Source organism: Macaca mulatta, chromosome 15 (genome assembly GCF_049350105.2).
Source record: "Macaca mulatta isolate MMU2019108-1 chromosome 15, T2T-MMU8v2.0, whole genome shotgun sequence".
Taxonomy (NCBI): domain Eukaryota; kingdom Metazoa; phylum Chordata; class Mammalia; order Primates; family Cercopithecidae; genus Macaca; species Macaca mulatta.
Window position 1 is genome coordinate 60,893,656 of NC_133420.1, and position 16,636 is coordinate 60,910,291.

The 16,636-nt window shown below is 46.1% G+C and overlaps 2 protein-coding genes across 4 annotated transcripts in view; both read right to left on the reverse strand.

Annotated features, from left to right (window-relative positions):
- Window positions 1–8,466, reverse strand: part of TMOD1 (tropomodulin 1) — a 100,641-nt gene extending 92,175 nt beyond the window's left edge. The window contains exon 1 of one of the 2 annotated variants that reach the window (XM_077965493.1): window positions 8,287–8,466. The gene's annotated coding sequence lies outside the window, so the exon portion shown is untranslated. 2 annotated transcript variants of the gene reach the window in all.
- Window positions 8,467–11,917: 3,451 nt separating this feature from the next.
- TDRD7 (tudor domain containing 7) overlaps window positions 11,918–16,636 on the reverse strand; it is an 82,138-nt gene continuing 77,419 nt past the window's right edge. Inside the window, 1 exon segment of one of the 2 annotated variants that reach the window (NM_001194629.1) lies at window positions 11,918–12,670. In NM_001194629.1, the coding sequence (NP_001181558.1) occupies window positions 12,450–12,670 (221 nt within the window). In that variant the 3' untranslated portion in view covers window positions 11,918–12,449. 2 annotated transcript variants of the gene reach the window in all.

Genomic DNA, 16,636 nt, shown 5'->3' on the forward strand with positions numbered 1-16,636 from the left:
AATGGCTAACTGGGGGAAAATATATCTGCTTCATATTAAACAAAAGGCTGATTTGTTTAATAGACAAAGAATTCCTCCAATAAAAAAAAACAGAACAGGCCAGAAAATGTGGGAAGACGAAAGGAATGGACAATTCACACAAAATGAAATATTAATGGCGAATACACATACAAATAATAACAAAACTCATGTTTAATTATCAAAAAGTAAATTGTGGAATGAGATATCAGTTCTAGCAGACTGACAGAGATTTAAAAGTCTAAGAATTCCCAGTGTTGACAAGATGTGGGGAGACCAGTGTCCTCACACAGAAGAGAAGTTATATTATTATATCCTTTTTCAGTTTGAGACCAGCCTGGGCAACATGGTAAAACCCCATCTCCCCTAAAAATACAAAAAATTAGCCACGCATGGTGGCATGCATCTGTGGTCCCAGCTTCTGGGGTTGCGGGGAGGACCACTTGAGCCCAGAAGGTGGAGGTTGCAGTGAGCCACTGCACTCCAGCCTGGGTGATAGAGTGAGACCTTGTCTAAACAAAACAAAACACAACAAAACTCTATTAGCAAAAAAAAAAAACCAAACCCCCAAAACCTGGAAATGGCATAAAAATTCAACAAGGCATTGAGTAAATAAATTAGAGACATATAACAGACTGCTATTAACACCATCCTTGAGACTACTGTAGGCCACTTGTCACTGTACCTTATAATAGCAAGCTTTGCTTTGCTCTTACTGCATACCAGGCACAATGCTAAGCTCTTCACATGGATTATTTCATGCAATCTTAATAATTGTGAAGCAGATACTTTTATTATCCCCATTCTACAGATGAAGAAACTGAAGTGCAGACTATGTTAGTTTTATAGGGCTGCCATAATAAATGACCACAAACTGGATGGCTTAAAACAACAGAGATTTACTCTGTCTCAGTTCAGAGGACCAGAAGTCCAAAACTGAGGTGTCAGCAGGTTGATACCTTCTGGAGGCTCTGACAGGGAATCCGTTCAATACCTCATTCCTACCTTCTGGTGTCTGCTGGCCATCCCTGACATTCCTTGGTTTGCAGCCACATCACTCCCATCTCTGACTCCATCATCATCTGTTCTTACTAGTTATACTGCCTATATAGGTTGATTTTAAGCCATCTCAAGCCTTTTTAGTGGCGTGTGTCCACTCTTCTTCTTAAGACACCAGTCATAGGGTAGTTAGGACCTACCCTAATCCAGTATGACCTCATTTTAACTTCATTAATTACATTTATAAAGACTGTATGTCCAGATAAGGTCACATTCTGGGTTGCTAGATGAGCATGACTTTTGGGGGGACCCTGTTTAACCCAGTAAGTACACTGACCAAAGTCACAAAGCTAACAAGTGGTAGAGCCAGGATTTGAATCCAGGCAGGCAATCAGTACTCATTACCAGTACTCCATGCTGCCGCCTTCCCATAATATAACAGCTCACACTTACCTAATGTCCCAGGCACTGTCCTAAGCATTTTACGTGTAAGAACTAATTTCATCCCCACAACAACCCCACTTTATAGATAGGGACACTAGGCACAGAAATGTTAAAAGTTGGCTGGGTGTGGTGGCTCGTGCCTGTAATTCCAGCACTGTGGGAGGCTGAGGTGGGTGGATCACCTGACGTCAGGAGTTCGAGACCAGCCTGACCAACATGGCAAAACCCCATCTCTACAAAAAAAATACAAAAATTTGCCAGGTGTGGTGGCGTGCTCCTGTAGTCCCAGCTATTTGGGAGGCTGAGACAGAAGAATTGCTTGAACCTGGGAGGCGGAGGTTGCAGTGAGCTGAGATTGCCCCACTGCACACCAGCCTAGGCGACAGAGCAAGACTCTGTCTCAAAAAAAAAAAAAAAAAAGAAAAGAAATATTAAAATTTACCTGAGATTACAGAGCCAGTAACTAGCAGACCTTAGATTTGAATCCAGCGAGGTGGTCTCCAGAGTCCGTGTGTGTGTGTGTGTGTGTGAATCAGGAAGATAGATTGTGTCTCATTATGTGTCAATTGCTATTTAAGGCCCCCCAAAGGCCTAATGAAGGATTTGAGTCTGCCTTTCACTGCTCCTGGGTTCCCTGGCCTTGTGCAGACTGATCCAGAGTCCGTCCTAACCACTATACCCTCTGTCTAGAGGCCTGTCTTGACAATATACTGAGGACTAGGGCTAAGAAAATAGTTCCCTCTCCTGAAAGACTGATTGATGTTCTTCCTTCTACAATCAGACACCAAGAGTCCTCCCATTCATCTCGTGCCCCCTTTCCCCTTGGCTGCCATGAGCCATCTTAGAGCCGATTTGAGTATCCAAATACAGTTGTCATCTTCAGCCAGGGCACTGGCATCATTTTCTCTCTTTATTCTCTGTATCGGGTGTTCTTAACCTGGACTTTTGAATAGGCTTCAGGGCAATCACACACCCACTGAAATGATGTGCAAATGGTTGTGTATACGAATATATTCATTTTTGTGGCGCAAGAATTCGTAAGCTCTAATCAGATTCTCCGGGAGTTTCGTGTGCTTAATCTTCAGGGTTTCTGCCCTGTCTTTTCAGAATTTCTGCTCTTACTAGTTACATTGGTCATGTAGTTTATTTTTAAGCCATCTCAAGCCTTTTTAATGCTGTAAGTGGAATACAATGTAAAACCATAATAAGCAAATGCGTGCAATGTTGCTATCCATCCTGAATTTTTAAATCTCTCTTGGTTTGCATGGAGGAAGTCTGTCCCACGTCTCCCACTCTCTTACCTTCACTTTGCACACCTCTGAGTGGTTTTGATGTCTTAGGGTCTCAGGTGTCTCAGGTTTCCACTCCAGCACTAGCCAGGCACCCATCCGGTGCTCATAGATTCAAACTTGCAAGAAGTTTGCTGACCAGAAAGAGCCCTTGATTTTGATCCAGGGCACAAACGAATTCATTCATAGATTTAAAAAGCCACTATCTTAATGCAATGGCCAGGAGGAAGCTTTGTGGCAACTAGCACACACCTTGTTGTTCAAATTGTGGTGGTTTGTAGATACTAATCAACACTACCTTATTAGATGTTTATTAGAGCTTATTAGGAATTATTAAGCTTATTTTGTAATCAACTTGTTAGAATTTATTGGAAACAAAGAGCTTTTTAGAAACTCAGAATCTCAAGCCCCATCTCATACCTATTGAACCAGAATCTGCATTTCTGAAAAGATCCCAAGTGATTCTAATGCACATTAAAGTTAGAGAAGCACGGATATAAAACAAGAAGACTCATTTCTCAAGTTTGGCAAACCCTGGAGAGCACTTCAGTTTGCTGGAATTGGATGACCTGGGACAATTGGATGACCTGGGACAATTCCTACTAGGGTGCACTGTCTTATTACAAAAGGTAGGTAACAACACTTGCTGTTCCTGCCTCATGGGGTTACTGTGAATCGCAAATGAGCTCATGGATTCACACACTAGCTACTTATCATGATGGAGCTGATAGGAGCTGGGGAGCTGGCAGTGGGGAGCAGAGTAGGTGTGGTCTCTGCCCTCACAGAGCTGGTGATTTGGTCGGGTAGGAGAACATGCTGTAAATGCTGGTTGGTGTTGTGTGACTGTCACGGTTATCACAGAGCCTTCATTCATTTCATTCATTCATTCATTCATTCATTCATTCATTCGGTGGTCAGCCATTTATTAAAACCTGAAGTGCCTCTACTATGTCAAACATTAAGCTCTAAGCTGCACATGGGGAAGCAGAAATAAATGAGCCAGAAACTTCGTCCTCAGGGAGCTTTTAGTCTAGCCAGAGACAGAGATACATCACCGGGTGATTCCATTTAGAACACACTCTGGCTGGTGCTCTAAGTTGGCACAGGGGGCTATGGGGGTACAGGTAAGTCAATGAAGAACTTTGCTTTTAAGGGTGATTACAAGTTCACAGGCTGAGAAGAGGGAGAACAGCGCTGAAGGCTGAAAGAACAGCTGGGGAAAGGCAGGGGGGCATGAAGGCACAGCATGCTTTTGCCATGACCAGAAGGTAAAGAGAATTTGGAGGAGTGCCTAGAGATGATTTTGGAGTAGTAGCTTGAGGCCTGGTCTTAGAGGCTAAGGAATCTGGTCTGTATCCCTTAGGAAATGGGGAGTTCCTGAAGGGAGAGAATTGACGCAAGTGAAGATCTTTAAGAGCAGCATGGAAGAGACAATTAATGACTTGAGGCAGAAATACCTTTAAGAGGCTCTGAGAGCAGCTTACGGGAGAGATGAAGTCCTAACTGGGATAGTGGATGTGGCGACAGAAACGGAAGTAACAGAAATTAAGGAAGGTAGCATTGACAGGACTTGGTGGGCACATGAATGGGGTGGTGAAGAGAAAGGAATCAGGAGGCAGAGATGTCTGTAGATGAGGAGCAAAGTCCAGCTTGATGCAAGAATTAGGGAGTTGTGAGGTGATTGGAGTTGTGGGAGTGAATGAGACTGTGAGAGAGTGTGCGGTGGAAAGAGAATAGGGGTAGGAGTGGCACCAAGGCACCAATAGCAAAGGGATGGGCAGCAGCGATGAGTCTATGAAGGAGGTTGAAGGATGCCAAGAGGCAGTTCTGCTTTCCTTCATTCCTTTGGGCATGGAGAGCAACAATGGAGTGGTCACAACTCATCACCCTCCAGAATCATCGCTAGAAAGGGCCCTGGGGTCACCACCCTTGAAGCCCCAGAGTGAGTGGGTCCTGAGGCTGGGGCCCCTGAGAACATGAACTGAGACAGGGATGGACATGGATGGATGGACGAAAGCCCTTGTCTCCCTCTCCCTCCCTCTTTCCTCCTCACAGATGGTAATGTCCAACCCTTTCACAAATCATTTTTTTTTCTCCGAAGGAAAACCAAAAGGACAGAAGAGAAGGAGAAACAAAAGGCATGCTTGAGTTTGTTTAGTTTTTCAGATCAGATAAAGACCCAACACCACCTAACACGAAAGAAAACCTCCCAGACCGTGTCCTAAATTGACTCCAATGAGCTCATTCTCTCATTGTCATTAAGAGCAAAGAGAGTCAGGTTCTATCATGATTAGCCAAAGGAAGATTTTACAAAACAAAACAAAAGAGAGGAAATGGCCCTGGAATTGTGCTGTCTGGTTCATGCTTTTCCATAGAAAGAGGCCTGTGGTTTTAAACTGATAATGGCTCCTAGCAGCCCAATAATTGATGTATCTGGTGTTCTGGCTTTGAGGGAAAAGTGAACTGGCCTCTTTAGAAATGTTGGCAGCCTGGCTGGTCCATTAGTAAGACTCAAAACTCAAAACATTGACTGGAAAAGGCCATTACGACTGGGCTCAGCAGGAGTCATCGATAGATGATGTCATTTCAGAAATAAGTAAGCCAAGGTCATGAAGCCCATGAGCAGGGTCAAAACACCCTTCACGACCCATCACCATCCTCCATCGCAGATACTGGTCTGCCAGAGACACATGGGTCTGAGCCAGGATCTCCTTCATTTTACCTTTTTTTGCTCATTCCAGGGGATGAAGGCCACCTGCAGAGTCTGTGACATTCTGCAAGTCACTACGGAAGGTCCCCAGTCCTCATTATGGGCACACCTTTTAGATTCTCCTTTAACTCTCTCCTCTCTACTGGGTTCTTCTCACTTCTTGCCATACTTTTTATCCTAGAATGCCTGCCTCCCTTCTGTCCCTTGTCCTCAGTTCCTGCTACCTTGCCTCTCCCTTCCTGTCTGGTCCAAGCTTTTAGAAAGAGTTGCAGGCTCTGTGGAGAGCCTTCTTCAGCCTACAGCCTGAAGAAGTGGAGAACTTCTTCAGCTCCCGTTAGCTCCTGCCTTTGCCCCTCACCACAGCTAATTATATCATTGCAATATCAGGCTCTGGGCTGAGGACTTACCCTGAATCATCTCACTTAATTCCCACAAGCAGCCCCTGTGAAATGGGGCTACTGTTATCTCCATCGTATAGAGGAGGAAACAGGCTCAGACAGGCTGGGTCACTGGCAGATCCCGTTTTCTGAGCCTGCTGCAATGCCCTGGTCAAAGTCACTCATGATCCCTGCCAATCCTGATGGTCCTTTCCCAGTCCTCATCCCCCACTCCTGTCTCTTCACAGCAAGTGACACTGCCCACCTCAGTCCTCCCTTGGCACTTGGGAAAGCCAGTCTCTCTCACTCCTTCCCCAGCTCCTCCTTACAGGATGGGTCACGCTAGAAAGGCTTCCGGGGGGGACTCCAAGCCCTCCCCACTCCAGGTCCACTAGAGACCATCTTGTCCACCCCCTCATTGTTCAAGGTTGCTCTGAGTGGGTGGCAGAACTGGGGCTGAAGCCGGGTATCCTAACCTCCAGGCCAGTCCACCTCCCAGTGCTCAGAGCTGCCACACCTACTTTGTGTTTTCTGTTTTTGCTGAGCTGCAAGAATACGCCCTACCCTGGAGGAGGGAGAAGGTGTGAGACCCTGATAAGGTGGGGCGGAGGCTATTTTTAGAGGACACTGGCTTTCCTCTTAGGCTGGGAGGAACTCAAGGGCCAATGACTTTCTAAAACACGGGTTTGTAAGACTAGCTCATTAGAGACAATACACCAAAGTGACAGTGTTCTTGTTTTCACTCTGCCTGTTGGTTGTGTGGCTCTAACTGATGGAAACTGTAGTATTTAGCTCCGTTTCCCATTAATTCTTTATCTGTAAGTCTTTGAGATGGCTTTAGAAAAAAAACATATAATAGAACGTAAAGTAGAAGCAAAAAGGAAACCTCAGGATGAGGGCACTATTGTCCAGACAAGGTAAAGTCCAGAAGAGCAGCAGATTCAAGAAGAGGGGGCATTGATCAGGCACTGCCAGAGCTCCCGGACCTGCCTGAGCAGTGGGAAGGGTTCAGAAAGAGATGGGAAAGGCTGGGAGACTGCAGACCTTCTGGCGTGACAGGTCCTGTGTGACCTTGAGCAGGGGGCTCTGCGGCCCTGCACGGAGGACAAAATGGCAGTCACCTCTGGAAGAAAGATGGGGTGGGGGTCCTAGGGGTTCTCACGCTGAGGGCCCAGCACCTGGGTTCAGGGTCTGGTTCTGCGATTCAGACACGGAGGAGCTTGGGCCAGGTGGTCTCCGAGAGTCTGAGGACATAGGGCGAGGGCCGGAGACAGGGTCTGTAATAGCAGCGGTGGGTGAAGGGTGTAGGAGGGGGCGGCGCTGCGCAGGTTGGAGGACGCATCACAGGCGCGGTATAGACCGGGAAACTGTGGCCAGGGAGCGGCTGGACTGGAACACCTACCCCTGCCCAGCTCATCGCATCTGAAGCTGTGTGGCTCACAGGCTGCTTTGCCAAGGCAATGGCGGCTACGCAGCAGAGAGATGCTCATAGGCACTCCAAAAGTGCCCTTCCTAGGATTGTACGGCTTAGGATATCCAACGGCCTTAGTGGGTCCCGGGATCGAGTCTGGGGCAGCTAGTCTCCGATTTCTGCAGCCTCTCTGGATGTGTGCGGTTGGGACCCCAGCGTCCCAGGCCGGAGCGGGTGAACAGGTGGGGGGAGCGCAGGCGGTCAAGAGCGCCCGGCAGCTCTCAAGGCCCGGGATCCCAGCTTCATCACGGCTACCAAACCTCGCCCCTACAAATGGGAAACCAAGATCCCGAAACAAGAGGGGGATTGCCAAGGCGATGCCAAGAGCCGGCGACAACCTGGGGCTCCCGCCTTCAAGCTCTTTCGAGCTCCACTTGGCCGCGTAGCGCGTGTCGTGGTGCTTTAAACCTTGTCTCCCGCAGTTTGGGAAACTTCTCCTGCCCCAAACACTCTAAGTGCGAACCTGGGCTCCACATCCAGTCGAGCCCTTACGCCCCCATTCCCACCCCCAGACTCTTGCAGGCGGAGAAGAGGCCGCGCCCCCGAGCCCGGCTCCGGCTGGCACCTGTACCCAGCAGAGCGCCCCGCGGGCGCAGAGCCCCGCCGCGCTGGAGTCCTGCGGGCGGCGGGGGCGCCCCTCCGCCAGGACCCCAGCCCGGGGCACCGCTCCTCCAGAACCCTGGGTCTTTCTCGCCTTCACAGACGCGGTGCGGAGGTCCTGAGCGGAGGGCGCCCTGGCCAGGACTGCGAGCTCGGGGAGGCGGGGTCGCTAGCGCTGGGCTCGGGACCCCGAGACCCGGGCTCCCCAGCCCCAGAGGCAACCCGAGGCGGCAGCTATTTATAGAGGGAGCCACGCTCAGTCCCTCTTGGCGGCGGCGGCGACAGCTGAATATTTTGCCCAGATATGGCTGAGGCCCCGGAGCGGGGGCAGGGAGCCCCGCGAGCGCGAGGGGGACCCCAGGCGGGGTGGGGGCTTACCCGGACGCAGAGCGGCTGGGCCGGCGCGGGCGCGGGCGCGGGCGGCGGGCGGCGGGACCGGCGCGGGCAGCGGGCAGATGGACGCGAGCGGCGGCCGCAGTGCTCCGGCGGGCAGCGGGCGGGCGAGCTCAGCGCGGGGCTGGACAAGCTCCCCGGCGGCCGCGGGCGGGCGGGCGCTGTGGGCTCCGGGGGTGGGAGCCAGGGGCGGGCCCGGCTCGCGCTGTCACCGCGCCCCGCCCCGCCCGCCGCCGGTTCCCTCCTTCCCTCCCCCTCCACTCGGGGGCGCCGGGGCGCAGCGCACCTCCCCGTCGGGAAGCGGCCCTGGGAGGGGAGCGCCGGGGAGTCGGGCTGCAGCCGAGCTAGCGCGGGCCCCTGCCTGGGTCTGCGCTTCCCCGCTGGTACCAGGAAGAGTTTGAACAACGGTAGAGTTTTGTGGGAAAAGGTGGGCAGATTTGCATTCCTGTGGGGTCCAGAATTTAGATTTCGAGAATCTGAAGTCCCCAAAAGTGATGGACCAATGCCAGCTAAGCGGCCGCTGCATCTTCACCTCTGATTGAAGCGCCGCTCCCTCAGTCTCCCAGCAGCGCGGCCAGGTGGGCTCTGAGCCGCAAGCTTTAACAGCGATCGTTTTGTCAACACGTAGTTCCAACACGCAATCGAATGCATTCTCTCTACACTGAGAGCGAGTGGAGTGTCTAAAATACTGATTTTAAATGACCACAACAAAATGACCACAACAAAAAGACCTACGTTCTTAAAAGCTTTTTTTTTTTTTTCCCAGAACAAACCACTTTAGGTGGTTTATCCCAAACACAATTTTAAGTGTTTTAATAAACAAAGGGCTCATGCAAAGGAATTTATAAAGAAATAGGAAAACGTCTTATTTTGGATTATTATGGGAGAACTTTTGGTAGGATAGACCTTAATAAAATCAGCTCTTAATCCTGATGTATAGATTATTAATGAGAAACACTCATTAACCAAATTTTGTTTCTCAAGAAAATGAATTCCTCTAAAATCCTCACAATTGTAACAGAACGCTGTTTTCAAGGGGTATATGCCATACATTTTAAAATAAGCAATGATCTAATATTTCAGATTATTTTAAAACAATTTTGTTGTGAATCAAACATATAAGAACATACAAGTTATGTTGTATGTGTAAACAAAATAAATGTGCAGCTTCATGACTTTTTACAACGTGAACCCCTGTGCAACCATCACTCAGATAACATTGCCCACAGCCCAGAAGCCAACCTGTCCCTCCTGGGTCCCAACTCCTCTCTAAAGATGATCACTTCCTTGACCCTTACGGTGATCGTGTCCTTGTTTTTTTCTTCCCTCTGTAGTTTGTCTTCATTTATTCAAATCTGTTGTTAATCTGTGGTTTCATGCAGCTGTGGTTTTCCATTGTATGACTATACCACAGTTTTTCAAAAAAATCCATTTGACTATTAATGGGCATTTAGGTTGTTTGCAGGTTTTAGCTATTACAAATAGTGCTGCTGTGAACATTCCTTGCCAGAATCCTCCTGTCCACGCGCACAGCCTGCTTTTGGAAGTGCTGGGTGATAGAGAAAGCCTAACCTCAACTTCAGCAGAGATAAGGCTGAACTCTGTCGTAGTACCATTGTACAGTGCAGTTTCTCATCTTCAACAACACTTGGAAGTAACAAAAATGGAAACACTTTAGAAATTCTGGTATGTGAGTAACGGTATCTCATTGAGGTTTGAACTTGCATTTCCCTATATCCTAATGGGTTGAGCATCACTTCATATTTACTGGCAATCCTCCTGCCTTAGCCTCCCAAAGTGCTGGTATTACAGGTGTGAGCCACTGTGCCCAGCCTCATGTTTAGGTTTTCTTTTCTTTTCTTTTCTTTTTTTTTTTTTTTTTGAGACAGGGTCTCTGTCATCCAGGCTAGAGTGCTGTGGCGTGATCTCAGCTCACTACACCCTCTGCCTCCTAGGCTCAGGTGATCCTCCTACCTCTGCCTCCTGAATAGCTAGGACGACAAGTGTGCACCACCACATCCAGCTAATTTTTTGGTAGAGACAGGGTTTTCCACGTTGCCCAGGCTGGTCTCAAACTCCTGGCCTTAAGTGATCCACCCACCTCAAAGTGCTGGGATTACAGGCATGAGTCACCATGTCCGGCCAATGTTTAGGTTTTCAATCCACCTGGAATAGACTTTTGAATATGGTATGAGAAAGGGTTCACATTTCATTTGTTTGTGTCACACTGACTTAGCACTAATTTTGTGGTTACATCAAGAAACAATTTATTGCTTTATTTTAAAACGTAACGGAAACATTTCTAAAGTCAGTGAAATAGAAACTACCTTTTCCTAACTTGTAGACAATTTGAGGATTTTTGCATTTTTTTGGTTAGGGAATGAAACAATTATTAAAAACATAACAGTTTATTTCACTTAAACATTTCTGTGTTGGGATATTTTTATTTCATCATAAATGATTAATCACTGGCATTCAGTATTCCTGAATTTTGAATCACTTGTTGTAAATACTGAGTTTTAAAAAGCTAGAGATAATTTTGACATGTTTAAAATGAAAAACTTCAAACATCTGGTCTCTACCTTCTTCTTTCTGTTCTCATTTTTTCCTAGATTTTTCTTAAATAAAAACAAACAAATAACTTTGAGAATTTTTATTTCCAGCCTGGATTTTGCCCCTGAAGTTTATTCCACATTTCCAAGATTCTGCATATCTTCACGTGGAAGTCTATTAGCTCAAATTCAGTGTGTTCAAAATCAAATTTTTAAGCTTCCCACTCCCCTACTCCATCTGAGTAAGGTCCTAGGCTCTCATACCTTAAGACTTGGCTTCACTCTTCCCAATTTGTATCTAAGCTGTCTAATAATTATAATGAAAAACTTTACAAGGTCACAACAGTTTTTCTTCAACACCATTTCTCCACTCTTAGTCCAGGGCCTCCCTACCTCATCTCTGGACCACTGCTAAAGCCTATAACCTGTCTACCAATCTATTTGCCCATCAATTAGCAAGCACAAAAGGAGTGCCTGATGTGTGTAAGATGCCATTCTGATGGCTGTGGATGCTCAGACGGTGGTGTGCTGGAGAGCCTGTCATATGGGGTCTCAAGAGCTGCTTAGGGTGAGTCTCTTCCCAACTCCACATTCAGTCATGTCATATTATTAGCTGAAAATCAACAATGGTGGGACTATTTATGATATGAGAATTTTCAGACACTACAAATCAAGGCTTAGCTCCCCACCTAACAGAACCAGTTGTCAAACATTTTCCAGTATATCACTGGAGATGACTAAGACTCGTCCTTCTTTCAGGGGGGCCATGATCTAGCTGGGATACTCGGTGCACAGACTAGTCATATACTATAAAGCACAGTGACATATGGGCACCAAGAAAGGCATGATCAAAGTACGATGGAGTAGAAAGGGGCACCAGAAAAAGCTTTATGGTTGGCCCAGGAGGTCAGGCAGGACACTGACAAGCAAAAATGATGGGAGGAGAATGAGATGCAGGTTGACAGAATGGAATGAGCAGGAGTTCAGTGACCAAATAAAGGTACAGTGTGGCAGGGAGTGGTAGATAAGGAGGTTGGGTAGGAGGACTGTGGAAAGCCTGGGTCCTAGCCGGACTCTGTGGGCAACGAGAAGAGAAGCCACTCAGGATTCAGGCTGAGGGTCACGCTGGTTTGCCTGGGCTGCTCCTCTAGAAATGCTGATGTGTTAAGACTCAGGATAAGTCCTCACATGCTTTGGGGATCACTTGCTTTGAGATACACTCTACATCAGGGTAGAGTTCAGTCACAATAGTCTCAGCTTAACTGGAGAAGAACCCAGCTCTGCAAGGAAGACAACATGAAACGGAGGCTTTCATCTTAAGATCATTAAGCCTAGAAATTACAAGGTAGTCAGCTTTTATATTGATAAACATTTTTATTCTAATATTATAGTAATAATTCAAGTACAATTTTCTTCGAAAAGTCAACTCTGTTAAAACGAAACTTGTTAAATATCTTTCATCAAACATAAGCATATTCTTTTCAATCCCCCACAGCAGTCAGAGCCATGTAGCAGAGATAAGATTTTTTTTAAGCCTACTACATTTTGTTATTGCTAAAAAATTTGAATTAGTTGTCAAGGTTTCAGAAGCAGTCATTAATTAACTTTTGAAAGCTCTATCAGATACTCTGACATAAAATCATGAATCCAGATATCGGTGTCTGGCAACGATGTGTCCACTAAATAGACCACTACTTTCCGGTCCCAAGGGTTAGCATTTTCAATGACTGTCTGCACCAGTGCCACCAGAGGTTTCTTCTCCACATGATTTCGAAACACCATCGAAGCCTCCTCAGACCACTGGTTGCACTTCACTCCTAGGAGGAAGACAGCAAGAGGGGGCAGTGAGGAGTCAAAGGAGCTTTTCTTTGATCCATTATGATGGAAAATTATTTAGTCAATCCAAAGTAGCTTAAGCATCCCAGGTTAGACTTGCCTCAACTGAAAAACGGTTACTGAACGATCTTAAACCACTCCAGCTTATAGTTTTTCTACTCTGAATGGAGTCACTCTGGAAACCTTTAACTAAAAAACAAGTTTCATTTGAGACTTAACATTGTATTATAAAATGAGGTAATAATGACTACTGCACAACCCCCATACATAAAGTATATGCATATTTAAACTAATAACAGTCAGAATAAAATGTATCATATTAAATGACATTTCTCTCATTAAAATTTTTTTTCTGATGGACCAAGTATCGTAAAAAAGAAAAAAGAATTATTGTATAATTCATTTACAGTATAGTTATTTAAAATTATACACAGCATCGTGGGAACTGAAAGTCAAGAGACTCAGTTACTATTCCCAGCTCTTCCTCTATCGGGTGGTGTGGTCTTGGGCAAATCAGCTGATCTCTCAGGCCTCACCTACGATAAAAGAACCTGGTTGGATCAGATCATGAGAAATCAAGTTAGAGAATTCTAAATTAGATTTTAAAACAAAGTTGGGACAAGAAAGTATATATTGGCCAGGCACAGTGGCTCATACCTGTAATCCCAGCACTTTGGGAAGCCAAGGCGGGTAGATATCTTGAGCTCAGGAGTTCAAGACCAGCCTGAGCAACATAGCCCCAGTCCTGTCTCTACAAAAAATACAAAAGTTAGATGGCCTGTGCCTATAGTCCCAGCCACTCAGGAGGCTAAGGGAGGAGGATCGCTTGAGCCTGGGAGGTCAGGGCTGCAGTGAGCCGTGATTGTGTCACTGCACTCCAGCCTGGGTGACAAAGTGAGACTCTGTCTCAAAAAAAAAAAAAAAGTATATATATTTCAAGAAACACAATTAAAATTAAGTCCACATATACTGGATTACATAAACTGTAAATTATGCCCCAAAGTAATGAAGGTATGGAAGTTTCAGACATAATTTTGTAAGACTTGCTATCTATATAGCAAATGGGCTAAATTCTTTGATTATTAATCTCCCACAAGAGAAGCCTAGAAATTTCATTTTATCTGCAGCAGCCCTGACAATCTTTGAGCCATGTTATTTAAAAAGAAAAAAGTAACCCATTGGTAAGGTAATAGATGATTCCACAGTATGGCTCCCTTTTAGGATTCAGAAAATTTTATGCACAGCCATGGTGCACTGATGCAAAGAATGCCCATGTCAAGGCCAGATGTAATGAAGCAACAGCTCACTGGGAACCTTGAGAGGGTGGGCATCCAGTGTTCCCAATTGTAAGCGGGTAAGGGGTAATCCCAAGGTCCCTGGAGAATCCTTAAAGCATTCCAATTTAAACACTCAGGACATTCCCATGGGTTCCACTTAAGATTCCACAGAGCTCCTTTGCATCTAGAGATATTCCTAAATATGTCAAAGGGCTTGGCTAGGTGTGAACCAAGTCTACCAAAGTGATGACTCCAATGGCCAGGTCACGACCGGTGACTTCCATGAAACTTCTAGTCTACGTCACTTCTCTCTAGTGGATGCCTATGTTGGCCCAAGAGAGAGATACTCTTTACCACACATAGTTTAAAAGTTCTGGTACATATGATTTCAATTAATTATAAAATGGAGGTCCTCCCTTCAAAATGGATAATGTTATGCCCAGGAAGACTTTGTGACTTAGGAGCAAGTCACTAGGAAGAAAGAAGGCTTGGCAGAGGTGAGCCTAGAAAAGGAATTGAGGACATGGATGGGACCCAACAGCAACGCTGTTTCAGATGTAAGTAGACAAAGAAACTTTCATGCATTTGGACTATGTGTTTTAGTTCACAAGGCAATTTCATATTCACTTTTTCATCTGATCCACGTATTAGTTCAGTCACACAGGCAGGATAAGGATTTACTGGTGATTTTATAAATAATCATGGGGTAGGTTTAGAAGTTAAATGACTTGAATCTCGGCCTTTTGACTTCAAAAATCACACTTTTCATGGAGAAGGAAGTATACAGTGAAGAAAGGCACACACTGAAGGGGCAGAGTGCTGAGTTTAAGGCTGTGGGATCTTGGACAAGATATTTAACTTCACTAAGCTGCTGTTCCCTGATGTGTATGATAGTTACAGTAACAGTACTTAAGCCTCCCAGCATGGGGAGAATTCAATGAAATAAAGCAGTTGGTAGAACTCCTGCCTAACGATCTGGCATGTAAAAGCTTAGAAGTTGCTACTGCCTCTTTACAAGAAACAAAAAGCTGAACAAACAGAATATCAACAACTAGCCGGGCGCGGTGGCTCACGCCTGTAATCCCAGCACTTTGGGAGGCCGAGGCGGGCGGATCACAAGGTCAGGAGATTGAGACCACGGTGAAACCCCGTCTCTACTAAAAATACAAAAAATTAGCCGGGCGCGGTTGTGGGCGCCTGTAGTTCCAGCTACTCGGGAGGCTGAGGCAGGAGAATGGCGTGAACCCGGGAGGCGGAGCTTGCAGTGAGCCGAGATCGCGCCACTGCACTCCAGCCTGGGCGACACAGCGAGACTCCATCTCAAAAAAAAAAAAAAAAAGAATATCAACAACTATTGCTAGGTCCATCAGAGAAGGAAGGTCACAAGGCAATTCACTGTCCCCAAAACCAGAGAGACAGACAGGAAGATACTGAGCATCAAAGCATACTACAGCAGAAACCAATAAGCAGACGCCTGGAAGCCGGAGGAAGGAAACCTAAACTGTAATTGACAAATTGCTGGGGGTACATGTAAATAAGTCTGAGAGTTAAAAACTCCTGGGGAACCCAGTTATAGGGCTCTGACTCCCACACTTTTGAGAGTTTTACCTCCAGAAGCACTACCTGGTACTCACAGTGAATATCAGAGAAAAATCACCTCATGCTTCCAGTTGGGGGAGGAGAAAAGGAACATTTTGAAATACACCAGAGCTTTTCTGTTTTTCTTAACAAGCCCTGTCCTCAGAAGAAACTATTTTACCAGAGCCTGACCTGCCAGAGTTTTATAGAGCTTAACCTTCCTGGGGGAAGGGAAATACCCAACTCCACTCCCCTCTAGCCATCCTGCTCCACCTAAGCTGGGGGGAAAAACCCTGAGGAGAAGTGGTGAAGTTCCCAGTCCAGGGGCACAGGCTCAACAAAAGACTGAGACCTAATCACAGGACGACAGAACATTCCTCACACCCTAGACACACATTACTGCTGCTACATTACAAAAGTCTTATTTACCCAGATTTCCTTTTACCCAATGTATCATGTCCACCTTTCAACAAAGAACTACAAGTGATATGGAAGGGAAAAAACACAGTTTGAAGAGACTGAGCAAGCATCAGAGTCAGAGTCAGATATGGCAGGAATGCTGGAAATAATCAGACCAGGAATTTAAAACAACTATGATTAATATGTACCAGTGTTAATGGAAAAGCAGACAAAATTTAAGAACAGATGGAAAAGGGAAGCAGAAAGATAGAAATTCTAAGAAACAATAAAAAAGAAATGTGGGCTGGGTGCGGTGGCTCACACCTGTAATCCCAGCACTTTGGGAGGCCAAGGCAGGAGGATCACCAAAGTGGGCGGATCACGAGGTCAGGAGTTCGAGAACAGTCTCGTCAACATGGTGAAAAGCCTGTCTCCACCAAAAATACAAAAATTAGCCGGGTGTGGTGGCGCGTGCCTATAGTCCCAGCTGCTCAGGAGGCTGAGGCAGAAGAATTGCTTGAACTTGGGAGGCGGAGGTTGCAGTGAGCCAAGATAGTGCCACTGCACTCTAGTGTGGGTAACAGAGCGAGACTCTGTCTCAAACAAACAAACAAACAAACAAACAAAAAAACCCAAAAAGAAATGCTAGAGGTCAGAAACACTATAAAAGAAAATAAGAATGTCTTGGGCTTC